This window comes from Mchenga conophoros, linkage group LG17 (assembly GCF_057382185.1).
Source record: "Mchenga conophoros isolate Kocher_MC1m ecotype Shallow Benthic linkage group LG17, M_conophoros_male_GT1.1, whole genome shotgun sequence".
NCBI lineage: Eukaryota > Metazoa > Chordata > Actinopteri > Cichliformes > Cichlidae > Mchenga > Mchenga conophoros.
This window is the reverse complement of record NC_140542.1, coordinates 26,698,959-26,725,098: the sequence shown is the minus strand read 5'-3', so window position 1 is coordinate 26,725,098 and position 26,140 is coordinate 26,698,959. Positions and strand designations below refer to the sequence as shown.

The 26,140-nt window shown below is 41.6% G+C and overlaps 1 protein-coding gene across 1 annotated transcript in view; it reads left to right on the top strand.

Moving 5' to 3' along the window:
* Window positions 1–22,248, top strand: part of lhfpl3 (LHFPL tetraspan subfamily member 3) — a 59,937-nt gene extending 37,689 nt beyond the window's left edge. The window contains exons 2-4 of the mRNA XM_085251432.1: window positions 11,673–11,903; window positions 13,838–13,895; window positions 21,138–22,248. Of these exons, the coding sequence (XP_085107558.1) occupies window positions 11,673–11,903; window positions 13,838–13,860 (254 nt within the window). The 3' untranslated portion in view covers window positions 13,861–13,895; window positions 21,138–22,248. The remainder of the gene's footprint in view (window positions 1–11,672; window positions 11,904–13,837; window positions 13,896–21,137) is intronic.
* Window positions 22,249–26,140: the final 3,892 nt, after the last annotated feature.

Sequence of the window (26,140 nt, the reverse complement as noted above, 5' to 3'; positions counted from 1 at the left end):
ATTTATTTTTTCTACATAACCTCTGACCTCAGTGAGAAGAGATGATTTCCCGCTGAGTGTCAGTATGTGGAAAAGAATCTAACAACATTAGATATCATATAGTGAGTTGAACTACATACCATCCTGTCTCATTATCAGCTTCCCTCAGCGCAGCCAGAGGTGTGTAGAGTCAGGAGTAGTATGATGAGCGAGCGCCCGTGGGAGACGAGAAATCTGTAGTCCTTTTTGATGTCTCTGCGGCTCACAGCTCCCGAGCCTGCACAAGTGTGACAGTAGCGACGCACACACCTGAATGAAAAGTTAGGTGCGCACATGTGAAACCTGCCAGGTTGGCTTAATGCAATATTTTAAGCCAGGGAAGTCAAGTCACAGTTATTTAAAGTGGAACTACTCTGCTTTTCCTTATTTTCTGTCACATGCATATACTGTCATTGTAAATCCAACTGAAGCTTCAAATAATAATGTAAAAGTACTCCTTGTCAAGCTTCAGGGTTTGTTTGTTTTTTACTTTTGGCTCTGTGTGATGTCAGAAAGAGTGGACATCCCTAATGCTATCTCAAGCCTAAAGCCTGCTGTTCAAACCTTGTGTTTGCAGATACAGTGTCAGAAGAAAGCTGGATTTAAGGGGGAGGAGCCATAGGAGCTTTTTTGACACTGAGAATCAAATCCAGAGATGGAAATGACCATAGTAGGTCCGCTTTAAAATCTGCTGGCGTTTTCCTTTAGAAAGTTTATATCCTCACATGAACACATTAGATATTATATTTTATATAGCTTCATTTTACAACTACAGTTTCCTATGGGTGATTTATACTGCAAGGTAAAGATCCTCTGGCACTGGAGTGAAAACCTCAGCAATCAGATTGTTCTTTATGAGCTGCATTTGTGGATGGTGGGGAGAAAGAACCTCCTCCAACAGGAAAAGACCTGATAGCCCCTCCCTGACATTGATTAAACAATCAATGTCAGGGAGGGGCTATAATATACGGCAGCTGGTTGGGAGGTGAGAGAAAAGGACAAAACAAACTATGGGAAGAAATAGGGTGTGACAAAGTGGGTGAGAAGACCATTTGTCTACATCCTTAGTTAACATTCTTGTTTTGATTTAACCATATTTCACATGTAATCTGCAATAGGCAAACATCTACTATCCCGGGTTTGTTTATGTTCTGCACTTTTACAGATTATATAATATAACATCTTGGTTTAAATCAATTCATACAAGTTTGTTAAGTTAACATGTTATTTATTTCAACTGTTAATTTGTATTGTTTTGAACTTACCTTTACCTACCTGTCTTCCAGAAGCAAAAGGAGGAAATGTAGTTCTACTTCCTGCTTTATACCTTCTGGGTTCATCTGAGGTCACAGGAAGGGACCAAGGGCATGAGGGGAAGAATTCTTATAATTTAATAAAGTTGATTTTAAAGGGTTTATAAAGAAATAGATTTAATGTTGTGATATGTATTGATTACACCAGAGTTTATGTTGCCAGTCAAGAGGAGTAGCAGAGGATGAATATAATCATGTTCATCTCACCTACCTACTGAATGGAATAGTCCAGGGGAGAAAGTGTTTGATTAAGGGGACTATTTAAGCAGACGAACTCAGGTGTTTCAGAAGAAGGGTTCAGGTCAGTGTAGCTGTGTGCAGTTTGACCTTAATTTCCGTTGATTTAAGTTCAGTTATGTTTATTTGAATTGAGTTAATTATAGAGTTGAGTTTCTTATTTGTTTCTTTGTAAATATTGTTGGGCCACAGAATGGTGAATAAATCACTTGCTACACTGGACAGCATCAGTCTCCTGCACTTCTTTGACCGCTTAAGTCGAGTCCTACCACATAGGGGCATATATTACAACAGCGGTCCCCAACCGTTTTTGCGCCACGGACCGGTTTATGCCCAACAATATTTTCGCGGACCGGCCTTTAAGGTGTCGCGGATAAATACAACAAAATAAAACTAGTACCGGTACCGGAAAAAAGAAGATTTATTCATAACACACGTGAAAAGACCCAGGAAAACAGAGTTAACGATAAAAACGATGACAAAATGACGCTGAAAACCGATAAAAACCCTGAAAACCATACATTTCACACCTGAGCCTCAACCTTCGCGGCCCGGTACCAAACGACTCACAGACCGGTACCGGTCCGAGGCCCGGGGGTTGGGGACCGCTGTATTACAACACTAGTGAAAAGAGGAGGGTAGAGAAGAAATGCAGAATCACCTGATCCAGCTATAACTATATGCTATATCAAAAATGAAAGTTTAAAGCCTAACCTTAAAAGTAGAGAGGGTGTCTCCTCCCGAATCCAAACTGGGAGCTGGTTCCAGAGGAGAGGAGCCTGAAAGCTGAAGGTTCTCCCTACTATTATACTTTGACAAACTCCTGAGAACCACAAGTAAGACCGCAGCCTGGGGGCAACTGAATGAGCCCCTGCAGCAGCTGGTGGAGTAACTTATCCATTTTGTCCAGTTGTTTGGTTGGATTTTTTTTGTTGTTGTTTTTTTTTTTTAATGTAACAGTAGGGACCGCCAGCACAAATTAGCAGGAATATAGTGCTGGAAAGCAGGAAAGTAAAGGAGGTGAGGATAAACACATGTCTGAGGGTGGCTTTGTGGGGGCACCACTTCCTGCTTTCATGCTGTCTGATCTGCCATTTTTAGGTAAGATTATAAGTAATTTAATATAAGATCAGTCTTTCCAGATATTCTCATGTCGTAACATTGTATCTAATATAAAACTACAGGTATTTTTCATGATTATGTTTCATAATGCTACAGTTATAAAGTCAGTGCTTTGATCATTTAATTAAACCTGTGATCATATATATACGTTATCATCAGAAATATTTCACAGGGATTTTTAAAAAAAATCATTTCTTCAGGTGAAATAAAGTGTTTAAAAAAGTTTCTCTTCTTTGAGTCATAAATACTTTATATCTGAAATTTGAGACCAAAAAATGATTTGTTTATGTTAAGAGAAAGAAAATCTACAAGAGAGAAGAAGACGAAAAGAGAGGAAGAAGGTTGACTAAGGACAATTCTCCATTTAAGTATATTATTTATCGTGCACGGCTGCTTAAGATGTTCTAGAGCACCATTTGAATATTACAAAAGGTTATTTATAGAGAGATCATCGGGTATCATCTGGTCTCTAGATACTACTCTGAAGAAGTGAGTCTCTAACCCTGATAAGATGACTCATTTTTTTCTTTTAGCAGTGTTGTTGCCATGTTATCTGCCCATTATTTGATGTGCCAGGCTTCACAGGGTTAATTCCACTTTGCTTCAGTGGATTTCTGCATTGCTAGCACAGTAAAACATGAAATTACCATTGCAATATGTATGAAAAAGCAAAATTAATCCGTCTGTGAATTCAATCTCTTTCATTCTGTCTTGACCAAACAGGCGTACAGTCTCCAGAGTGACCAGAGAGGAATGAGAGTAATCGAGCTCATCTCCTCTCCGTGGTGGAGAGTTGCTCTCAGGAGTCCAATGTGAAATTTAGCTCATTACTCCTCATCCCCTGCAGCGAGTGCTGCCATTCTGAATGAGGCCTTCAGTTAAGAACCTTGTTTGGAACATTTCTGAACTGCTTGATTTGTTTTATTATTATTTATTTAATTTTTTCGTAAGTCGACCTCAAACATCAGGAGACTTTAAAACCTGGATCCCTCAGCTGCTTTCTGCCAATATAAATGTCACAGTCAGCTTTTAGTCTGCGCCGTTTCAAAACATCACTCATTTGAAGACTCAAACTGAGCTGACACGAGTCCTCGGTGGAGGATTTCATAATATTTTTCATTATTCATGACAGCGATTGTGTGCAGGCAGCTACTTTCTCCTCTGCGGCTGAGATGAGGGGGCTTTATCAAACAGGAGATGAAGAGGCTGACCCTGTTGTTGCTGCATGTTTTTACTGTTTTAGCTGCATGCCATCTGTAGGATTGTTGTAGCTGCGTGGCATGAAGATGAACGATTGCTCGCAGCCTTCTTTTTTAGACAGTTTTGGGGATAAAAGGAAAAAAAAACAATGTTTGTCTGAGCGTTTCCAGCTTTGGAGATAACAGCAGAAGACAGAAGTTACACATTATCTGAAGCTCAGATTCAGAACATGTTTGAAAGCAGGAAAAAACAGTATTTACTATTAAAGATGGCATCTAACAGGAAAGCAGTGCGATCAGTTAGTGAGGTAAAGAGGGACATACATTCTAATTCTTTAGTACCCTCGTGCAAAGACTGAACCGTGTGTATTTGGCTTTAGTTCAGATATATGTTGACTTTTGTGGCATCAAACCTCTGTCTACCAGAGGCTGGAGCCTGGAACAACACTGCATATCTCCAGGCTTTCAGATGAGAGTCAGGAAGACAAACCCGGTGTCTCTTTGATCTCCTGTATTTGGCTCTGTGGGAGATTTAAGGCTTGCCGTTGAGATGCCGTGCGCTTCATCTTATTCTATTAATATTACAGCAGAAAGCCTACAGGAGCAGGTTGTTTACACAGGAGACTGTTCACTGTACCAAATCCTCTGATATAAATAAGAAGAAGTAATCACTAATGTAGTGGTGAGGACATGGTGAAACGTTTGAGTTTCAGCAACTATTTCCTAAAATGCTGTTTGTAGAAAGCTCTTTTTGAGTTGAGAGGTGATTTTGGACATTTTGTTTGGGTCTCTTCAGCGATCATGTTCTTGGTTTGATTTTTGTATTCAAGTTGTTTTTCACTTGAAAAAACAAAAGTGCTGTCACAGTCCTGTGTTCTTGTGTTTTCTTTGCTGAAGAACAATGAGTACAGATCCTATTAAAATTAAATAAATCCTATTTTATTTTGATTCCTCTGCTGGAGAGAGATCCTAAACTGCAACTTGTTTAGGATTACTGTGACCAGTACTGAAGCAAAGTGAAGTAAAATGAACTTTAAACATACTTTGATTAATTAATATAGCTCATAGTCTTGATTTAGAGAGCTTATATGAATGCATGCCAACACTTTGACAAGAAGCAGATTTTATTTTATTTGAAATCTATTTATTAAGACAAAAAAGCCAAACCAAGCAAGTACAACAGAAAAAAAAAATCACTGATAAAGTAACCATTACTTTGGTTTTACTTTCAAAAAACAAAAAACAAGAAACCCTAATTCACATGCACATAATCCTCATGCATAAATAAAAGCTAATAAAGTAATTTTATGAGTAATTTGAAAAACAAACAAACAAACAAGTCAATAAATAAAGGATTGAGCAAAATGGGAGGATAGGGAAGGAGATCACTGTAAATTTGTATGTACAATTCAGCGTATTTTCCGCTAAATGAAATAATAAAGGAAGCACTTAACTACTTGTCTTTAGTATTTGGAGAATTAGTATTGACTATCCAACCATGCCTCCCCATGCAGATATCTTGTTGTATCATGGTGATTGCTTTTCCTCTGCCTTCCTTTCTCTGTGAATTACTGCCCCGCCTCAAATATCGCCTGTGTTTGTGCCTAATGTTCTGCTTTATCATTTGTCTCTTTGCACAACCTTTTCCCCAACTTCACTTTAAGACGAATGAATGATGAGCTAATGTCTTTTTAGACGGAGCTTTTGCCATGGACTAGGGACTAGGATGTGAGGGGAGGAATCAAGGTTGCGCAAGAGGCAGAAGAGAGGAATCAAAGCAATAAAATGGTAATAAAGTGAGACATCCTTGCCTCTGAGCCTTCAGTTAAATGGTCAGATATACTGGCAGGAAATGTGTAGAAGTACTCTCTGCAGGGTGGCAGATTTCTGTCAGCATATAACTGTGGAGGGGTACTGCATTACTCAAATGTCTGGAAACCTGCAAGAGACAGATTACGGATGAATGGCAAAACTGTTGCATCAAGATATTTTGACTTGCAGCCCCTAGCAGGGCTTAATCATCCAACATTATGTATCCTACAGCTTCCTCTCTTTTAAACTTCAGCTGTCAGCTGTTCAACTGCCTTTTGCATAACATTTTGGTGATGATCAGAATTTAAAGCCAACATGTCTCTGTTTAAAATGAGTCCAAGATGTAAACCTGCAAAAGATCCCATTCAGCCCAGCAAAGGTAAAAACACCTCGGTAAAGGACACACCTGTGTATCCTCGATTAAGGCCAGCCTCCACTGTCCTCCAGAGGTATTGAGACAACCTTCAATGTGACACATTGAGATTGATGTTTGGGTTAAAGGGAGAAGGACATAGAAAAGCTGCAGGTGTTTCTCCTGTTTCTGTTTTGGAATTTGCTGGTTTTGTTACCCTCCTTTTGACTTTTGTGTATTATTTTGCTTTTTTGGCTAACAAATTAAAGCTTTTTTTGTTCCCTCATTTTGTTTGTTCTTGCATCCTCTCTCCTGGATCATGACAAACACTGCTGGAAAAAGAAAAAAAGGAAACACCAAGCAGCAGCTTTGAGCATGTCAAAATAAAGAAATACTTAAAATATCTCCTTTTCACCCTCAGTAGAAAAAACATGAAATGTTTTCTTGTGAATTTCACTCTTTACACATTCGAATCTTTGTCTTTCTGTCTTTGTTTGGATGACGTGCTGAACTCTGTGTTGACACGATCACAAGCCGAGTGGGGAATATATTAGTGAATGCGATCGGACGCCAAATGAGTGGAAGCTCATTAGGAAAAAATACCTAATGAATGCTTTATAACCACCCTGCAGAAAAAGACAGAACTCTGAGGTTCCTGTGTTTGTGCTGCGTCTAATACAGATAATATAAAGAAATGAATTGCCAACAAACACAACGCTGCTTTAATTCCCTGACACTGAGGAAATTGATCTCCAAACTCAGGAAGGCAGCGGGGGAAGTCAATACCCTCATTGCCTCCTGGGAATTGTAGGCATTACAAATGGATTAGAGTGCTTTTACATCAATACTGGTTATCATTACGGTAGCCTGTTGCTGTTGTGAGGAGGAAGGCTGGTTGTGTAGTTCATCTCTGAATAACAAAGACTACACATGTCACTACTGTACCATCAACTTCTCATGTTCACTGCTTAGAGATGATGAAGGGAAAGGAGCAAGATTGAGAGGCATGAGTCTCTGACATTTCAAGAGATCATCCATCTTTTTAAGCTACTGCAAGCTCACATTAGTGTCCTAACTTGGTGCATACACTCACACAGGTTTAGGCATCTGTGTTTGTGAGGACAGTGAATGGCATAATGCTTTCACATTAGAAACAATATCCCTTACAAGACCCTGATGCTAGGATGAGAAAAGCATGCGGAAGCCATGTGCTGTCTTTTGTTTTGAAGCGTCATCTTGTTTTTTCTTCCTCTTTTTATTTGTTGGATCACTTCTTAATTCTTCCTGCAGTTCAGCTGAGATAACGACAAAATCTGCAATCTGCACACCGTGACAAAAAGAAAGCAATTAAGGAAGCAGTCTGTTAAAATCACAGGAAAACATGTGGAACTGCTGGATGAGAAACGAAAATCTGAATCCATTTTTCCTGTGCAAAAGTCTTGAGTCACCCATTATTTCTTTGTATTTTGTTTCCAAATATCCCAAAGAGCTATTGGCTGGGAAATTGGCATATATGCCTTTAAAAAACTGAGGAAACTGGATAAGTGGAGAACAAAAGAAGAAGTGACATGCTTAAAAAACTGTCTACAGCAGATGAACATTATCGGAAAGTCGTGTCCTTGAGAAACAGGAAAAAATCCAGACACAGGCATCTGTCCTTTCAGCCAATCATCTACTGATCCCTGAAGCCTCAGCAGAAATGGTCTCAGTGAAAGGGTCGCTGTCAAAAACCCAATATTAAGTAAGGGAAGAGAAATCAAAATGAAATCATTCAGTACCATCTGGAAAGCATCTGAAACAACAGCTTCATTTTTCAGCATGACAATGATCCCAAACACACTGCCAGTGCAGTAAAAGCACACCTGGATAGGAAAACACACAGTGGAACGCATCAGTCATGGACTGGCCTCCCCAGAGCCCGGACCTCAAAACAGTGTGGAGTCATCTTGACAGGATAAGAAAGAAAATTATAAACAAAATGTGTTTAGAATTTTACATTAAGGTTAACTGTGTGGTTTAAAGTAGCTTGTTATGTGCCCTGTAAAGGTGACCCAGTGCATAAGTTTATTAATTAGAAAGTATTTTGCAGTGTTCTTTTAAATGTAAATTTAATGGATCTTACTGTGCAAGCACAGCTGCACATAAGTGACTCTGTGAATGTATTTTTATGTTGTTGTTGTTTGTTTTTCTGTTAATGAAATGCCAAAGTGAGCAACCAGTTAACCTTACAAGCCTGTGTTTGGACTGTGGGAGGAGAAGCCATGCAGTTACTGGGAGAACATGCAAAGTAAACACAGACAGGCCCCAGATGACCAGAATGGTTTTTTTTAATCCAGAGCCTTCTTTTGTAAAACAATCAAATGCTTTGTTGCTAGTCCTTAACTCATTTTAATTTCTGTAGCATTTATTTCCCCCTTTGGACTCCTATAACTAAACATCATAAATCGTAAATATATCTGCTCCTTCATATCATCCCCTGGGCATAGTTTCCTCTTTTTGATTTAGTTTGAAATGTTTCAATAAATATACACTGACAGGACTGTATCATCTCTGTCAGCCTGTCCCAATTCTTCACTGAAGCTTCATGATAAAATAAAATATTTATACCAAAGACCATCCACCCATCTTTTTTAACCTCTTATCTGATATAGGGAGCTTATCCCAGCAGTCATATGGCGATAGGCAGGACACACTCTGGACTAGTTACCACAGAGAGACACACAATCACACACTCTCACATCAGCACCAATTTACAGGCACCAATTAACCTAACGTGCATGTTCCTGGACTTCATTAGTAAATCCCTGCAGGCACAAGGAGAACAAACCCGCTTCAACATGTTTTTGTGTGTTACGTTATACACATTTCCCTAAAGGGAGGGCTTCAGCATAAATTTGAAATAAAGTAATGTGGATTTGGGGTGTGCAGTGGATGTAGTTCATATCAAGAAGGTTCTGGGTGGCTGCCTGTGCCTGCATGGGCTCTCTCCAGCTTCCTCCCCCAGTGCAGAGACATGAATGTTAGGATAATTGGCGATTCTAAATTGGCAGTAGGTGTGGATTTGAGTGACAGCAGTTATCTGTGTCTTCCTATTATCCCTATGATGGATAGATAGATTTAAACATAGCTTGCCTCTTGCCAAATGTCAGTTGGGATAGACTTCAGCCCCCCCACAATGCTTGTTGGCTAGGCTGTTAGGAAAATTGATAGGTGGACTAAGGGGAATTCAATCAATATATTATTAAAGTCATTTAAATATATGGATACATTGGTAGAAAATATAGGAATGGATGACAAAAGTGCAAAATTGCAGACCACAATTTCAATTAATCCTTTCTTTTAAAGTTCCGTTGTTAAAACTGGCTCACACTTAAAATTTTAGTGACGATCAGGGATAAAGCCATAGATACGTCTGCCTAAGGCTGCTAAATTATAGATAAAAATCAGTGGATTGCCCCTTTATCTTTAGCCCAGCAGTGTGCTAAATGCAGCCCAGCAAAGGTCAGATTCAACCCAAATGACAGCTTTTTTTAAAAAGTTTTCTTTAATGATGAAAAACCCTATGATTCCCAGCCTAACTGCACAGGAATTAAAATTCATCATTCATCATAAAAAAATCTACTCGTGAAGGTTTTGTGCCTTTCCGAAAAGGCCAAACTGTCTCTCCATGAGACACAAATGAGCATAAGCATGCACACACAAACCCTCCCAGATCCTCTGACTTAGCTTTTGGCAGCAGTGTCACAATTACTACAGACCTCACAGCCTCACCGTTGACTTCGCTGCCTCAACCGACTGTGAGAGCGAGTGTGAGAGTGAGTGCGAGCGTGCGATTGTGAAAACAACTCCAAGTGTTGTTAGATGACTCTACTCTGTAACAGCTCGCTGTGTCAACGTCAGCCGTGCAAGCAGACGGCTAACGAAGGCAGCCCGAGTCGCCACATGGTGCCGTGTGACATGTGCTGGCATCTTCGTGCCTCCTTCACCAACTTTGTTTGGTGACTCTGCACTCCAGAGGATGTGTCTCCTTTTAAGAGGGAATAAATATTCATTGTGAATTCTTCTTCAGCTCAACAAACAGGAAGAAGAACAACATAAAAAGTAAACAAATGTAAATGTCATTGGCTTAAAAATTCTCATCTGTCAACCTGATGAGAGCTGATGGCTCTTGGAATGAAGCCTTTTTCAACAGCACATTGCTGTGGGCTATAAATATATATATATAATAATCATTCTTCGGTCACCCAGTCCTATCATTTGCTCACGAAGGCATCACTGTCATGCAGAAATGCACCATGAGGACTCGTATATGCCAAATTCTTGTAGGCAGTCCACTTTAATCCAAAATAAATGTGAGTTATCCTTTTTTAAATGCTGAGAACACCCATAAGACATATTTGAGAAGAATTGCATAGCAAAATGCTTTCACATTAAACACTTTGTTAAAAAAAAATAGCTGCTGGACTTAACTGTGTGTGACACAGAGACTTTAAGCTAAACTACAGGCTAGTGAGGTCATAGACAAAGTTGAAGTTGAATGTCCACCATAAACTAGCAGCCCACACTGGCTGAGGAGAGGATGCGATACCAGAATGCAGCCACATTTCTGTCCTTGATGACTGCATTAAGATTGGATAAAGAATTTGATGGCAGACAATTACCTGTCCTTAAATATAGAAGAAAAACAGAACTTTCTGGAATTCATTCTTACTCTGCCTGAGCAAATCATCCCTGGATCGCTTACAGATGAGACTGCTCACCAGGTCATCTAAAACCTCCCATGTGACACCAATTCTGTCCTGTTGACACCAGCTCCTCATTAGGTTTAAGGTTTTTCACTCTCAGAGCTCTTCATGGTCAGATGCTTCCCTAAATTAGTAAATGCCTACATCCATACCTAACTACGGGGTGTATGAAGTGAGCTGATCGATGCTTCTTAGAGGTACTTCAGTCCAGGTTAACAACAAAAGAAGATCGTGTTTTTGAGATGTGGCCTCCAAGTTGTGGGATTTGTTTCCAGTTGTATTGTTGTATCTTATTTTATCCTGTAAGGCACTTTGTGACTGCCTCTTCCTTTCTGTGCAAAGTAGCTTTGTCGGCTATTTAGGTTACCTTTGAAAAAAAAATGTCACAGTTAAGTACACCAGCCTGTAGATCCACCTTTAGCATCAATAACTGGAAGTGATTGTTTCTGTGTGACTTTATCAGTCTCTCACATTGTTAAAGAGGAATTTTGTTCCAATATGTTTTTTGGCTGTTTATTTTCTTCCTTAACAAAGGTGGTGGAGTTTAGCGAGTTTTTTCTCAAAGCAGACTTGATTGGAAATCATGGAATGCACAATAAGTGAATGTGTGTGCTCTGTGTTTTACATTAATTGTAGTCAGTGACATTCATAATTTGACCAATTATAAATCAAAGTGTGACATCCTGGTTGAATTTCCCAGCTTAAAGGTCAGTTTATGCAGCTTATTTACTATACCTAAAGGTTAAAATGTGCATAAAGCCCTACATCACCTCCTCAGACCACAGTGTACACTGAATAACATGTATTACTACACAGCAATGTGTAACACTGACATCTAATATCACTTGTCTGTCACTGTGTCCTCCTGCTCCAGGTACGTGTCTGATTCTGGGCTGCATGATCTACCCAGATGGATGGGACAGCGACGAGGTGAAAAGGATGTGTGGCGAACAGACGGATAAGTACACACTAGGCGCCTGCTCGGTGCGCTGGGCCTACATCCTGGCCATCATGGGCATCCTGGATGCTCTCATCCTCTCCTTTCTGGCCTTCGTCTTAGGAAACCGCCAGGACAGTCTGATGTCTGAGGAGCTGCTAGGAGACAGTAAGAAGACACCTGCACACGCTTCCTCTTTGGGGCAGTTTTTATGGTGTTTTATGGTAATATTTCAAGAAATTACGTTATCTGCACCTCACCAGGTGTGATCAATTAGCAATTAAGCCTAGGCAACACCTGAAGTGTCTGAAAAGACGATAAGGGGTGCAGAGAGGTTTAACAATATAAATTATATATATACCTATGGTATGGTAGAATTTTTAAGACTGATATCGATGTGTATACCGATACCAAAACCAACATTCCAGTATGTCAGCCGATTACATTTTCTTTCAGACAAACAAAAACACAATCAAATTTCTCTAATATTTGCTATGTGTAGTTATTTATTCAAATAAATGATTCAAACAGGGAAGCTGCAGAGTGCCCTCTGGTGGATAAACTATGCAACATCAACACTCATAACGTGGTTAAAGGGTGTATCTCCTGTCTCTTTATTTTTTACATTTTCATATAAATGCAGAGGCCAATAAATTGACAAATCGGTAATATTGGCTGATAATATGAGCCTGCTGGTAATTCGGTTCAGATGAATCAGTCAATCACATCAAAACACTTGTTGTTAGGCACACTTATACAACCTGCTCAAAAATAAGCTGGAAAAGTTTTCCTGTGATTGAACATCTAAGCCCTGCAGAAAGTCATTACCCGTTGTTCGTCAGATTTGTGTCGTCATTGCAAATGCAATTTCTAAGAATAAATAAATAAATATCTTTATTACTTTCCAAACCCATTTTATAGTAATTGAGGCAGTTGGGTATACAGCAAACAAATAACGGCTGCAGTGCAATTATACCTGAAATGAGATCCGGGCTGTTTTCAAAGAAAAACAAAAGAGGTGCTACTGAACTTATTAAAAAATCAATTTGACTGCTGGACTAAGAGAATAAGCAGCAGGTCCCACCAAGATTTTATTCCACTTCTGGCCTGGGGGATGTTTCATAAGTATTCAAAGTCTCAGGTGAAGTCAAAGCATTTTGTTTGTTTTGTCAAGCCTGGAGACATTAAACCTATGACTTCAGTCCTCACTACTTTTGCTGTGTTTTTCTGCTTAACTGGCCTTTCTTCTCACATCAAAGACATCATGTTTCCCCACATCCCAGCAGCAGCTTTAAATAAAGAAAATGCCTTTTATTTGCTTGCATGATTTCACATGCACGAGCTCTTAATTTGCATACATTAGACGGGACGTTATACACCACCTGCTCGGCTGGTTTTGTTTGCTCCTGTTACCAGTGAGATTTTTCTTTCTTTGACTGGGCTCAATGACAACTACGCTCGAACCCAAAGAGGATGATTTAAAACCGCGAGGAGGCTGGAAGGAGGCAGGAATGCAGATGAAGGAGGACAGAGATGAAAAGCAATCGGAGATGGGCAGAAAGAAAAAGACGGGCAACTGAATGGAAGAATGGGGATGCTGGACAGAGTCATGAATTACTAATGGCTGTTTACACAGCTTGCTGCCAGCCTGTCTAAATGAATCACAGCCACCCTATCAGCCGGGACACAGTTGCCTGTTAGCTCATATAAGCAAAGTGACTGAGAGGAAGAAGCCATTATCAACCTAGAGACCGGAGAGTGAGGACAAGACAGAGGGAGAGGGATAATGAGGCGAGGAGGACAATGAGAGAGGGAGAGAGGCAAATGTAGATGAAATATGATCCCCAAAGTGAAAATGGGGGATTCATCAAACAGCAGATGAAGTGTAAATGGGATGTTTTTCTTATCCTGTCACTCAGGAGGATAGATTGTGACACCTGTCCAAGTTTGAAACCTGAGGAAATCAGAGGAGGGGGAGGTGGGCTAATTGTATGATGTTTGATTCTGTAGGGGCAGGAATGTTATGCAATACTGCCGCCTGCTGGTTATGACAACTTCTTCATACTTTCCACTCACATCCCTTTCTTCTTCCACCCCCACAGAGAGCGGTAATAATGCCATATAACGTCTGCTGATGCCATTGCAGCAACACACACACAGGTAAGTGTGTCATTGTAGAGCACAAGAACAATCTCTAAACATTCAAATAAAAATAATAATGTCTTTCCTCATTACAAAAACATTTTATCCCATCCTTTTTTCTCCTTCTTAGGCCCACTAAAACCTAAAAGCCTAATTTACTGATTGAGGTGAAATAAAGGGTTTCGTGGCAATTAAAGTGAGACTATGAATTTTAAAGCATTCTGCCTCTCTTACAAATCAATACCTGAATTCCTGAGTAATAAAATTAGTCAATAAACTTGGGGTTTTTTGAGCCTGTACTGGCTAATGTTAGAAAGCTGTCTAGAAACAGCAGATGTGTTGCTGTATTACTCAGTTAATTTACTGACTTCATTTTCTGGCTGTGGTCCCTCTCGCCTCATGAGTCAGTTCGCCTGTTGACTGTGCCTTTAAACTTTAAAGACCTCAATCTCCTCGATCGGCCGCTTTAAAGTTTAAAGCGGCTGAAAGTTTAAAGCAGTTGATTGAAGTGCAAACAGTGGCCGCAGCTCATGAAAGGTAGCAGTCTTACTTTTTAAGCTACAACCACCACCACCACCGTCGCCACAAGCAATAAGAAATGATAATCTATTAATATTAAAGCAATAATATATTTTTGACAGTCTGTCACGTTATGTTCAAACTCTCGCATTACCCCCCTCTGCAACCCCTACTTACCTTACAGTAATTGTGTGAGAGCGTTTGGTGTTTTTGGTGTTTAACTGCTGATTGTCTAAGGTGTGGATAACGGCATGCCTGATGCTGGCTTCTCATATGTAGTAATTTGAAATATAGTACACTGAAAAAAGAGAGGTGAGTTTTATGTTTTTGTTTTAAATCCATTGCTCAGTATCTAATTTTAATCTCTTAGAACACCCAAACAGATTATCTGAGTAGTTTTCGGTTCTGGTTTATTGGTTTTAGTCAGTGATGGGATTGGTAATTTTGCTTAACGAGCACAAATGAACTCACTTGTACAACTCAGAACTGATTCAGCGTGCTGTATTCCCAGGCCAGTGGTGTCAGAGCACTAAAAGAACAGTGTACAAGACTCTGTCATCGGCTCTTGCTGAAGCCTTGTACATCCATGAGAGCACCATCTCTGAGCTGACTGTTCTTGGTGGAAATGTGATTGGATAGAGGTGCTGAGATGAGGCACTTCAAACTGTACTTCTGCCATTCTTGTGGCAAAACCTTACCCATGACTGTGCCCACACCCACAGCGCCAGATCATGGAAGGTCTTTCTGGATCAGGAGCATGCCCAGACACTTGCCTGACCTGTATTTAGCCCCGATATGTCTCCTGCTGGGGCAGCACAGTGAGACAGTTAGCTTTGTTTCCTCACATAGAGAAAGTCCTTGGTTTGAATCTACTGGTCAATTGGGGCCATACCCATGGGTACTCTAGCTTCCTTACAGAGTTCAAAGATAGGCATTGGTTAGGTTAAGAGTGCCCCAGCTTGCACTCTTAATTGAATAAGATGATGGGGCGTATACCTCTCATATATCCATTCAGAAATGTGCAGTATTGTGAGCAACCCGTCACTTCTTTAGGTTCTACAGCAACTTATTGAACAATGTGCATGCATGGAAACTGAGTATATAAGGCAAAAGTGGAGTTTGTACAACTCTAATGAGCTTGAAAGTCAATATTTGGTGTTACTGCCTTTTTTCTTCAACGCAGCCTGAAGCCATGCTTTCTTGTAATTTCTTTAAGTAGCTCTCGAAGCTTTATGAAGGACACTCAAAGCTCTTGTTGGAATGTTGGCTGCCCTTTCTTCTGTTTTCTGTCCAGATAATCCCACACTGCTTCAGCAATGTAGGTCTGGGTTCTGGGGAGGCCAATAAGTGTTTCATTGTGTGTGTTTTTCTATCCTGGTATGCATATGGAGCTTGGAAAGAAAACAACTGGACTTCTTCAAGTTTAGTGAACACCTTTCACCTCTCATCCAAGAAGCTTCTTCAGTTCTGAGCTTCTTCAGTTCTGAACTGAAGAAGCTTCTTCATTCTTTATAAGTCAATGCTGAGTGTTTCAACCAACAACAAAAAAAGACTTTCCACTGAAAATGGTCAGGTACAATCACTGGACTGAAAACTTTGAAAGACCTTCAGAAAGCTTGGAGAACTATTGCTCAGAACCACTTTTTAAAAAATGACAACAATTTTGAGGCAACTCAAGACTTTGTACAGGACTGTATATTATAGTGTTTATCTATAAAAATCTTAAAAAATCAACTTTTTTTTCGACTCATAAAATAACATTTCTAAAAATGCTGGTGTCTGTCTCCATTTTATGTTGCAGCATATGAGCCAAATATTAACATTAAATCCAGGACACCAGAGTTTGCCAACCTCAGGCATGCTGTTATCCACCCCTTGTCAGGTGCAGACAATCAGCAATTAAACTCAGGCAACGCTCTCAGACTGCAGGCGAGCACAGGCGCTTTTTATCATACCACTATACGGCCACACTAACTGTGAGTTAAGCCACATTTAGTAATCTAAGTCAATAGAGAAACGATGAGAAATGGTGCGTGTTTTAACAATGTCACGTCAGCTTCTATTTAAACCAAAATGTGAAGCATGCATAAAATCTGTAAAATAGAGATGAAAGAAAACAGTTGAAAATAATCAGTCTGTCTGTTCTTTCGTATAAGAATAAGTCTTGTAATAAGTTTATGAAGCTCTCTAAACCTTAGTATGTAACATGGGGCATTTACCTGAGCATCTTTATGTGTGCATACAGTCTAAACTGCATATTATGCATTTATATAAAGATAAAAATAACATACAGATTACAGTTTGTTGCAATTTCTGAGGTATTTTTTGCCCCCCCCCCCCCCAAAAAAAATTTTGATCTAAGTATGAAGGGTCTAAATAAATACTGCAAAATGAGTCCTTAAAATATTCAAAGGCCAAAAAGAATCAATTTTTTACAATTCAAATCTTATGTTAGGAAAAGATTTTGACTTCCATCCATCCATCCATCTTCATCCGCTTTATCTGGGGCCGGGTCACGGGGGCAGCAGCCTAAGCAGAGAAGCCCAGACCTCCCTCTCCCCAGCCACCTCCTCCTTCAGCTTATCCAGGGGAACACCAAGGAGTTCCCAGGCCAGCCGAGAGATATAATCTCTCCAGCGTGTCCTGGGTCTGCCCCGGGGCCTCCTCCCAGTGGGACATGCCCGGAACACCTCACCCAGGAGGCGCCCAGGAGGCATCCTTGTCAGATGCCTGAACCACCTCAGCTGTCTCCTTTCGATGTGGAGGAGCAGCGGCTCTACTCTGAGCCCCTCCCGGATGACCGAACTTCTCACCCTATCTCTAAGGGAGAGGCCAGCCACCCTTCGGAGGAAGCCCATTTCCCCCGCTTGTATCTGCGATCTCGTTCTTTCGGTCACTACCCACAGCTCGTGGCCATAGGTGTGGGTAGGGACGTAGATCGACCGGTAAATTCAGAGCTTCACTTTTACACTCAGCTCCCTCTTCACCACGACGGACCGGTGCAGCGTCTGCATTACTGCAGCCGCAGCACCAATCCGTCTGTCGATCTCCGGCTCCCTTCTCCCATCACTCGCGAACAAGACCCCGAGATACTTGAACTCCTCCACTTGGGGCAGGAACTCATCCCTGACCCGGAGTGGGCACTCCACCCTTTTCCAGCTGAGAACCATGGCCTCAGATTTGGAGGTGCTGATCCTCATTCCCGCTGCTTCACACTCGGCTGCGAACCATTACAGTGTGAGCTGGAGGCCATCACCCGAAGTCAACAGAACATCATCCGTGAAAAGCAGAGATGAGATTCTGAGGCCACTGAAGTGAAAGCCCCCACCACTTGGCTGCACCTAGAAACCCTGTCCATAAAAATTATGAACAGAATCAGTGACAAAGGGCAGCCCTGGCGGAGCCCATCACCCACCGGGAATGAGTCCGACTTATTGCCGGCAATGCAAACCAAGCTCTTGCAACGGTTGTATAGGGATCAAATGGCCCATAGCAATGGGCCAGACACCCCATACTCCCGCAACACCTCCCACAGGACACCCCGAGGGACACGGTCGAATGCCTTCTCCAAGTCCACAAAACACATGTAGACTGGTTGGGCAAACTCCCATGCACCCTCAAGTATCCTTGAAAGGATAAAGAGCTGGTCCAGTGTTCCGCGACCAGGACGAAAACCGCATTGTTCCTCCTGTATCCGAGGTTCGACTAGCGGACGAACTCTCCTTTCCAGCACCCTGGCATAGACTTTCCCAGGGAGGCTGAGGAGTGTGATCCCCCTGTAGTTGGAACACACCCTCCGGTCCCCCTTCTTAAAGATGGGGACCACCACCCCGGTCTGCCAGTCCACAGGTACTGCCCCTGATCTCCACGCAACATTGCAGAGGCGAGTCAACCAGAACAGCCCTACAACGTCCAGAGACTTCAGGAACTCGGGGCGGACCTCATCCACACCAGGAGCTCTACCACCAAGGAGTTGTTTAACTGCCTAAGTGACCTCGCCTCCGGAAATTGTCGGGTCATTCCCCTCATCCCCATACTCTGCTTCCTCCTCGGAAGACGTGTCAGTGGGATTAAGGAGGTTCTCGAAGTATTCCTTCCACCGCTTGACAATTTTCTCAGTCGACGTCAGCAGCGCTCCGCCAGCACTATACACAGTGCAGGTAGAGCACCGCTTTCCCCTCCTGAGACGCCTGACGGTTTGCCAGAATCTCTTCGAGGCAGTCCGAAAGTCTTTTTCCATGGCCTCTCTGAACTCCTCCCACACCCGAGTTTTTGCTTCAGCCATTGCCCGAGCTGCATTCCACTTGGCCTGTCGATACCTGTTGGCTGCCTCCGGAGTCCCACAGTCTAACCAAGCCCGATAGGACTCCTTCTTCAGCCTGGTGGCTCCCTTCACCTCTGGTGTCCACCATTTGGTTCGGGTTTTACCACCACGGCAGGCACCAACCACCTTGCGGCCGCAGCTCAATGCAGCAGCTTCGGCAATGGAGACGCTGAACATGGTCCAATCGGACTCAATGTCCCCAGTCTCCCTCAGAATGCTGTTGAAGCTCTGCCGGAGGTGTGCGTTGAAGATCTCACAGACTGGGGCCTCTGCTAGACGTTCCCAGCACACCCTCACTACACGTTTAGGTGCACCAGGTCTGTCCAGCGTCCTCCCCCGCCACCTGATCCAACTCACCACCAGGTGGTGATCAGTTGACAGCTCAGCCCCTCTCTTTACCCGAGTGTCCAGAACATATGGTCGCAGGTCTGGTGATACGATTACAAAATCGATTATCGACCTGCGGCCTAGAGCGTCCTGGTGCCACGTGCACTTATGGGCACTCTTATGTTCGAACAAGGTGTTCGTTATGGCCAAACTGTGATTAGCACAGAAGTCCAATAACAAAACACCGCTCGGGTTCAGATCAGGGAGGCCGTTCCTCCCAATCACGCCCCTCCAGGTCTCGCTGTCGTTACCCACGTGAGCATTGAAGTCTCCCAGCAGGACAACAGAGTCTCCAGGTGGAGCACCTTCCAGCACCCCACCTAGGGACTCTAAGAAGGCTGGGTACTCTGAACTGCCACTCGGCGCATAAGTGCAGATGACAGTCAGGACCCGCTCCCCCACCCTAAGGCGCAGGGAACAAACCCTCTCATCCACCGGGAAAAACTCCAACGTACCGGCAGCAAGCCAAGGGGATATTAGAATACCCACCCCAGCCCGCCGCCTCTCACCAGGGGCAACTCCAGACTGAGACAGAGTCCAGCCCCTCTCCAGGAGACTGGTTCCAGAGCCCAAGCCATGCGTAAAGGTGAGCCCGACTATGATTAGCCGGTACCTCTCAACCTCACTCACTAACTCAGGCTCCTTCCCCACCAGAGAGGTGACATTCCATGTCCCGATTGCCAGTCTTGGCAGCCAGGGATCAGTCCGCCAAGGCCTCCGCTCCTGGCCGTCGCCCAGCACACAATGCACCCAACCCCTATGGCGCCTCCTGCGGGTGGTGGGCCTGCGGGAAGATGGGCCCATGTCCCCTCTTCGGGCTGTGCCCGGCCGGGCCCCATGGACTATGGCCTGGCTCCAGGGCGGGGCCCCGGTAACCCTATCCCAGGCAGGGTAAACTGTTCCCTCGATGTTTTCTTCATAAGGGTCTTCTGAATCGCTCTTTGTCTGGTCCCTAACCCAGAACCAATTTGCCATGGAAGACCCTACCAGGGGTCAAAAGCCCCCAGACAACATAGCCCCTGGGATCCCTGGGACACACAAACCCCTCCACCACGATAAGGTAGCGATTCACGGAGAGGACTTATTCTGTAATTTGTAGCTGACCCATTATAAGCTCACTCACAGGGGGAAGATATGGTCTCATAATCTGATGAATATATGAACTATTGATAAGATTTAATGTATTTTACATACATAATTTAAAAAAAACTATTTTGTACATCAGTTTAAAGCAGATTTTCCTAAAATGAGATGTATAGACTCACATGAACCCTGTTCTCCAACCTCCGTTTCACATAACTGTTGCTCCATTCTCTCCTCTTGTGTTTATCTTCTCTGTCATGATATGAACACCAGAGCTGAGAGGCCACAATAACATTAAGCATTCACTTTACTTGCATTATGTTTTTTACTGCCACCATTTTGGCAGTTTTTGCAACCATACTTCACAAGCGAGAGGTGGATCTAACTGAGAAGCGGAAGGACACAGCACGTTCACTGGGTAGAAATTTGGTAAAGCACACCCTGATGCAAAATGGATATTAAGGGCTTGGACACCACAAACTCACAGTCTACACACATACATGTAAAGCAGAGCCCAGAATAATGTTATAACATGAGAATTGGCTGAATTCACCCAAATCTTCCCACATGGTTCTTAAGTGGAAACCAACCAGTACGAAATAAACAAAAAAATTAGTAATCACAACCCCTCCTGTCATTTACCCTCCAGCTTTCTTACCCACTGCTTCTGATGAGAAAGAGCCAAGTTTAATTGTTGTGTTTACAAGCAGTTGCCAATTATTTTTCTTGCATTATCACATCATGTGCTTAAATTATTTTTTATAATAAATAGATGATGTGCGCACAAGACCTACTCTTGGATTTAAAGACAAAGATTTTATTCAATTTTATTTATATATCTCGAAACCATAGCAACAGTCACCACAAGGCATTTAATATTGGAAGCTAAAGATCATCATGGTTCCAAATTATGTTAATGTCAGCTGATTCTACATTATTTTTCTCAGTGTCTGCAGGTCTTACCACCTAGATGTAAAGTCACTTCAGGATCCAGCTTTCCTCTCCTAGTCAACCTTGGAGCTTGGATGCAGAACTGATGAGTGGAGAATCAACATCAAAGAAGAAGAAGGACAGGAGGAAGTCTGGAAGAAGCCACACAACCTCATTATGGAGACTAGGAGACCTTTTGTCCTCCCTGGAAGCTCTTTCTGTAAAATAGTCCTCAGTTGCATCTCAAACTGCTAATTTTTGCAGGATAAATACTTTAAAAGACTTTGCCTGTCTTGGTAGGTTCATCATCACACCTGAGCTGTTCTGGAGGCGAGGATTGCAGGAGTGCAGAGGTTCAGCTGAAAAATAAAATTAAACAAAGTGTGAAAGACATGGCACATCAGCTCCAGGACACAGTTTGGACAAATACCACAGAGTGGCATCCGCTCAAATCGAATTAAATCAGAACGCATTAACAAGACTTTGACCGACACAAATAAGGTCTTAACAGACTTGAGGTCAAGGCTGTCAGATCTTCTTTCTTATCACGTCAACAAACTTCCTGCAAAGGACTCCAGCTTCGACACAGTTTGACCTTTTAATTTAAACACGAGCATTGTCTGCAGAGATGTGAGGGACTGGAGAGAATGACAGGCTGGATAAGCGAGCAGGAAGAACACAGCTGTTTTCTTATAATTAAATGTTTGATGTGATAGAATCAAATGGTAGTAATTAGAAGTTTTTACTGGTGAGGACTGTGCAAAAACAGAGTAAAATATAAGAGTACTAAAAGGGCGAAAACATTGGTTATATAAAGTCTATAATCTGTGTATAGCTGTATGTTGATTGTGTCCCTGTGCTTTGTCTTAACTTTAAATTGTACATTTTGAAATGTCATTTTATTGTACCATTAACAGTATGTGCCATAGAGTATCTTGTAATCTGGCAGTATTGTGAGGAACTAAAAAGGGAGTAAGTGCTGGACTCGAACTGTGGATAGGTTTTGTATTGTTGTATCTTTCTTATTTTTGTTTCCTGTCATCCTTCACTGTCTCACAACAAGAAAAGAACGAAAGGAAGAAATGAGTCTAACTTACAATAAATGTGTTAATGGAAAGAGCAAAAGAACTTAACAGGTTATGTGTTTTTGTTTTGGTGCTGAGGTTAGTTGCCTTCAGGTTGGTAGGCTACCGGTTTGGCCTACTCAGAAGGCCGAACTACTTATACCCGTCTGAAAAACGTAACTTACACATATCTGTTTTTCTACACCCATTGGGTTTAACAAATAACTTACAGTTTTGGTCAGAAGTTTACGTACAGTCATCTTGGGCATGAATGTCCAAAAAAAAAAGAAAGAACTGGATCCCCAAGTTTAACATAGTTTTGGATTTTCTCTAAAACATAAACAGGCACAGACCTGGCTTTTAAGCCTAGTGCACACATTTTCAACTGGGTTGGTCGTAGCTTTGGTCATTCAGGAAGCTTAAACAGCTGGAGGATCATCATTTCAAGTCCAGAAAAATATGCAAACTGTCACCCTCAGATGAACTGGTTAGGATGCTCAGGAAGCAACAAGGCTCAAGACTGCAATGAACTGGAAACTGCTGGAACACTAGCATCAGTGTGCACAGTGAAGGAGGTTCTATATCCTTATGGACTGAAAGCATCCTGACCAAGAAGGAAGCCCCTGCTCCAAAATCAGAAACTTCAACCTTGACTGAAATTTGCAGATGTTCACACGGGCAAGCCAAATGCTGTCTGGAGAACGGTTTCATGGCCAGATAAGAAATTAAAGATGTATGATGCACAATCTTTCCAGTGTCACAAAAGAGCAGTTCAAGTAAATCATTAAAAACCCCAAATTACCATGACATTCATGCCCATGATGGTATTTGCAATTGTCTGATCACAACTGCATAAGTGATTCATAAGGGACTTTTAGAGATGCTGTTTGCTGGAAACTTGCCCTTACTCTGTGCCAGGCTTGCTAACAAGTGCTACACCTGTTTCTGTGACCCCCTGACATTATGTGACCTGAGGTAAGTATTTACTTACTGTTCTTGACACCTGTTGACCAAGCACTAGCACTTATTCTGTATATAAAAAAAACTATAATCTGACCATGACCTACATTGTAGCCTGCTAAATATGTCTTTAGAGAAATCATCTTCCATGAACATACTTACCAGCTATCAAATACTTACAGATTGGAAAACATGGTACTCATAACAAAAATGGCTTCATAAGACATCACATACTCTATTCTGTTTTCCCTCTCTCTCCTTGAATAAAAATATAGGTTTTGCACTTGAGCAAGATGCACTTCTTTTCCACTGCATGTGTGCCTTTACGGGCCTTTTTTCCAGATCACTGAGTGAAGTAAAAAGCCATAATAAAGCACTCCTAAAGAAAGTACTCCCCCTATAATAGGTTTTCTCACAATCTTTAGCGAGTAAACACAGTTAATAAGTGGAGATTAATCAGTTTTACATTACACCTGTAGATGCATACCATCCTCAGCTCGTATGTCTCACTTCTCCTAGAATTTTTTTCAATTGTTAGTTCAGGTAATTAAATATTGAATTGCTACTATGTTCATACAGTAAAATCAAGAAGCACTTCATAATACAGCCGATGACCTGTAGTGTGATTTACCCACATTTCAGTACCTGAAAACAATCTGAAGACCTTAAAGGAAATAAGAAACAAATTATATTTAAGTATTTTTAAGTGATTGTTATTTTCAGATTATTTCTGCGTAGAAGTAGATGTGAGCTGGTTTAAGTTGGTTTTTGGAGGGGAAAAACACTGATAGTGTAGAAGTCTTTAAAAACTCACAAAAACTGTATGTATCAAATATGGTGCACTAGGCAGTAAGGGGTTAAGCCTCTTCACACTGACCTATGAATTATTCAGGCAAAATAAAGCCATCTAGTGCCAAAACTGTGGATTCTGTCATGGAACAAAAGACAGCCAACATCCAAAGAAAAGCTTGGAATGACCTTCAAGAAGCCTGGCACACAGTTCCTGAAGACTACTTAAAATACAAGAAAGCTTGGCTAAGATAGTTCAGCCTGTGTTGAAGAACAAAGATTGTCATAGCAAACATTGACTTTCAAGCTTCTTAGAATTGTATAAACTGTTTGGAGTTGGGGGTCTTTTTTTTACCTTGTGTGCTACATTTTTCCATTTTCGTTTGCAAGTGTTTCAGTAAATCACTAGTAAAATATTTATATAGATAAAACAAAATGAGGGGTTGCTTAAGATGTTTTTTCACTGTACTATAATAACCTATAATAACCACTGTGACAATACATCAAGTATAGTTTTTGCCTCTTTTCTTTTATAATATTAATATTTTAAAAATACTCTTGCTTGTAAAACACTAACAGTATAATTAGCATTTGCTTATCAAAAATAAATAGATAAATTGGAAATGTTGGGAAATAACACTACATTGTCAACTATCATAGCTAATAGAAATACAGTAAGTAATATAAATACTTAATTTAATACTAATACTGCATGGTGGTATAAATTTGGTAACATCACAAAATAAAAAAATACTTATTTTAAAAATACATTGAGCTGCTATGCTGCTGGCATATTATGGCTTCTGCACCTTTCTGAACAGAAACGAGAATTCCTGTTACGTCACTGTTACCACAGCAAGCTGAAGGAGTCCTGATTGTTTGCCTTGCCACCCAAGGACACCCATCAACATTCTTGATCCAAAAGGTCCACATACCACTTTTAAAATAATAATAATGACAATAACAGAAAGGATTAAATATCTGGGTTGCTATACAGATGCAACCCTGCAGCACATTATGAAAGATATATTTTTTAAAATAAAAAACTTCACATTTTCTTAGAACACGTGATGGATTGCCAGAATCTCTTCAAGCCAGTCCAAAAGTCTTTTTCCGTGGCCTGTAAGAACTCCCCGCACACCTGAGTTTTTGCTTCAGCCACTACCCGAGCTGCGTTCCAGTTAGCCTTTTGGTAGTTATCAGCTGCCTCTTTAGTCCCACAGGCTAACCAAGCCCGCTTGGACAGTCTTGCTCAGGCACCAACCACCTTGCAGCCACAGCTCAGTGCAGCACCTTCATGGAGGTGAAGGGGTCCCTGAACATGGTCCGTTCTGACTCAATGTCCCCAGTCTTCCTCTGAATGTACTTGAAGTTCTGCCCAAGGTGAGGGTTGAAGATCTCTGCCAGGCGTTCCTCCGCCACCTGATCCAACTCATCACCACTTGACAGATCATTTGACAGCTCAACACCTTTCTTCAACCAAGGGTCCAGAACGTATGGCCACAGATCTGATGATATGCTTCCAAAATTGATGCCCTGTGGTCTAGGGTATCCTAGTGCCACTTGCACTTATCTACAGCCTTATGTTCGAACATGCCTGTTATGGACAAACTTTGGTTTGCACAGACACCCAGTACAGAACACCGCTTGTGTTCAGATCTGGCAACATGAAGTCTAAGTTTGATTACAGTTTGTTCATCCATGTTCCTACTTGCACCTATGGTCACACGCTCTGAGCAGTCTAATTGAAAGAATGAGGTTAATATAGGTGGATATAAGCAGTGGAAATGAGCTAGGGTGGCTAGGCTCAGCCTTACAAATAGAATAGGAGGGACTTAGGCTACGTTTTTTGTCTGCTTGTTCACACTACAAATAAAATGCGACAGCAAACGCTCTCTAGTGTGAACGCTCAAAGCGGTCCGCATGCGCAAAAGAAGACGTCACACACAACGCACTCCGTTTATACCCAGAGCAAACAATATTGTTTGGCTGATGGCCCTTAATATAAAGACTTCCGACTTTACGTTTCCCAATTTTTGCTTTAAGTTATTTTGTTATTTACATAATAATGTAAATAACCTAATAATTATCCTTATTGCTGTTTTAGAGGAGCGGTACTTCAAATGATAGTTGCAGATTTCTGTCAGAATCTGCAGATTATACAGTACAAATAAAATGTGCACGTTTCCCCAACGTTGTCTTCCCAA